The 3,015-nt window shown below is 37.2% G+C and overlaps 1 protein-coding gene across 1 annotated transcript; it reads right to left on the bottom strand.

Annotated features, from left to right (window-relative positions):
* On the bottom strand, positions 1-2,891 carry LOC139381334 (ubiquitin-conjugating enzyme E2 D4-like). The gene is made up of 7 exons (XM_071124785.1): positions 2,680-2,891; positions 1,964-2,027; positions 1,727-1,758; positions 1,290-1,367; positions 1,070-1,175; positions 773-866; positions 1-417 (listed from the first exon to the last, which is right to left on the bottom strand). Exons 1-7 carry the CDS (start codon positions 2,881-2,883, stop codon positions 372-374), a joined length of 624 nt encoding a protein of 207 aa, XP_070980886.1. The 5' UTR covers positions 2,884-2,891; the 3' UTR covers positions 1-371.
* Between the last annotated feature and the right edge of the window lie 124 nt (positions 2,892-3,015).

The following is a 3,015-nucleotide window of genomic DNA, read 5'->3' as shown; positions in this document are numbered from 1 at the left end:
TTTGTTTTACTTTTTAATGCAAAATAATAAAAATAGATTAAGTATAGCTTGATACTATACAATAAAAATATCTAAAAGAAAGAAAAAATTACCTATAAGATGAGGGATGGGACTGGATTCATATATATATTTTTAAATCTTTATGGCCATCTCAGCAATAACTGAATAATAATTTATATAACATTGGGAATGTCAAAGAAAATAATGAGTTCAAAGCATAAAAACAGTTAATTTGGGCATAGAAAGTGCTTCCCATATAAAACACTTTCTTGAACCAGTGTGGATGAGGGGTGGCAACAGTACTTTGTTTTCAGAGGTGTCCAGGAAATACATTTGCTTAAGCTTTTTCCGTTGTCTAAAACGTCAGTCCTTTACATTGCATACTTTTGAGTCCAATCTCTTGCTAATCTGTTGTACCTGTAAAAACAAAAGAAAATGAAAACCAGGTTTAACAAAGACCGATTGATGCAATCTACAGCCAAAACGTACATTCAGCAAGTCTTGTTGTTTCAGCAGCCATATCACTATACAGTACATATCCTGGTAGGAGTGTCTATTTTCAGAATGTATGTTTATTCTATAATTGACTAGAAGCTGTAAACATGAAAGAAATTCAGTTAACCCACTGTTCCTAGGCCATCATTGTAAGTAAGAATTTGTTCTTAACTGACTTGCCTAGTTAAATAAAGGTTAAATAAATAAAAATACACACACATTTTCCTGCTAAAAGAGGGATGGGGGGGTGTGTGTGTGTGGGGGAGAGTTAACTTACTTTTCTTTGTCCTGCTTGTAGATGTGTGCTATGTCTGGGACTAGGGGGTCATCTGGGTTTGGGTCACATAGCAAAGAACATATGGACAATAAAACTGGAAGAACAAAAGGTGAGGATAACCAGGATGAGTTTATTTTGCAATTACACTGTCACAATAGTCAAGGGCAACAGTTGAACAAATTAGGAAAACATTTGAGATGCATTTTGCTTTAATTATTTCATATTGTGCAATTAGGGTAGAAACGAGACAAAACAAAGTTGGTTTACAAACTGTGAATGTGAGCCAGTTTGTCTTACCTTTTGAAACTGTAAGTGCTGGGGACCACTGTGACCTCAGAATGTCCAGACAAATGCTACCATTACTGTTTATGTTTGGGTGATAGATTTTCGTTGTGAAGGCTACCTATGGAAAGACAATACATGCAGAGAAAAAATGTCAGGCCTAAATATGTGGTTGAGGGTACTCTACACCCAGGGGAATATTGAGTAATAACAGGAGCTGTGAGGTGTTTCTAACCTTTGGTGGTTTGAAGGGATAGTCTGTGGGGAAGTGGATGGTGAGGAAGAATACTCCTCCCTGATATGGGCTGTCAGTCTAAAAGAGATAAAGGTGAATTGTTAAACCAGTGATGTGAACCATAAAGTAACATGCATTACTCCATATAATGTTAAAGCCCACAGTCAACCTCACTTTACGTGTCATTGTTTATAGCAACAAGAATGTGATGGGGGTTTACTGGAGACGATACACATCCAAGCATATCATGTAAGTAACTCAGTTACAGAAGGCTATACAGTAAGACAAGGAGACCATTAACACTTGTTTATTTGGTGGTGCAAAAAGGTTGAGCTTATAACAAATGGGATCAATGCAGAATAAAGAGCTTCTACCAGCAATCAACATAATGTTGACAATTATACTAGAAAAAAATGTGAATTTAGAAAAGGGCTTACAGGTCCCATGATGGTGGCTTGCCAATGAAACACTAAAATAAAGATGAGACAGAATAAATAATAATTATTGACAATAATACAACGCAAATAGTAATCTAAAAGGAATGAGTTGACCAGGTAAACTCCCCTTCATGTCCTATCAACTGAGTCACATACAAAGTCCGTATTCATCCAATTTTATTTCTGTTTATTTTTTTGTTTATTTGGGGTGGACACAACAATTGTACTGGAACTTACAGTCCTCTCCAACTGGTCCAGCTGAGCATTGAGCAGGAGGGTCCCTTTGCAAGTCATGCAACTCCTGTTTAAGAAAAAAAAAAAAAAAAGCATGGTAGCACAATGAAATTTGTATAGGGGGGGAAATTCCATACATGTGCATTGACTACTTTAACAATGTTGCTACTTTGACAAGCCAGTCTTGTGGTCTATGACTTTATACAGATTCAAGGAGGCCTTGCTATAGCTAGCTTATATCTGTAGATTGGAATTGATCGCCATATCAATAACTTAGTGCAAAATGTAATGAATTATATCATTTAAGGCGCATTGCTGATATGTTACGTTGAAATATACACTGAAAGTAAACCAAGCAGATATACAATAGCCCACTCGTGATGATCGCGGTTCCAGAAGCGTTTTTATTCAGGCCCACATTGCTCATCATAGACAGAAATAACCAGAACAGCGACACAACTACCGAAAGCTAGCTAATTTATCTAGTTAACTAAAGTTACACCGAAAGCTAGTTAATTTGGCCAGTTACTGATTGATAATTAATTAGTTAATGATTGACTGATGCTGGTAGTTAACGTAACTAGGCTAGGTAGTTTTAGCACAGAGCATACAGACCAATAGCCACTAGCTAACGTTATGCTATCGTTGGATTTTGTGTCAGGACATAGACCAACCGTTTATTAGCATGACGACGTAAAAACATTTATGGACACACTTACCTTCTGTATTCTTTTCAAAGCCATGTCAGCCCCCTGCTTTAGATGTATGATGTAACGACTGGACACTGTCAGTTGTATACCCGTTTCTCGGCTCAGCTCACAAAAATTAGTTTTGAGATATGTATGATTTCTTTTGTTTCCGCTTTTTGTTCGAGGAAGCAAACCGCGGGGAATTCTGGGGATTATAGTTTTTACTTCTAACATCAGCCTGTTAAAGTGACAGTACACTCTGGACAGCTGCAAGTAATATATTGGGCGTGTCCTCAGCCCAGGCGTTGCTGACGTATGCCAGATATTACAAGGCCTGGATAGGTATTTAAAGAATCAGCAAACCAT

Source organism: Oncorhynchus clarkii, chromosome 23, assembly GCF_045791955.1.
Source record: "Oncorhynchus clarkii lewisi isolate Uvic-CL-2024 chromosome 23, UVic_Ocla_1.0, whole genome shotgun sequence".
Taxonomy (NCBI): Eukaryota; Metazoa; Chordata; class Actinopteri; order Salmoniformes; family Salmonidae; genus Oncorhynchus; species Oncorhynchus clarkii.
This window is presented reverse-complemented; position numbering and strand designations above follow the sequence as displayed.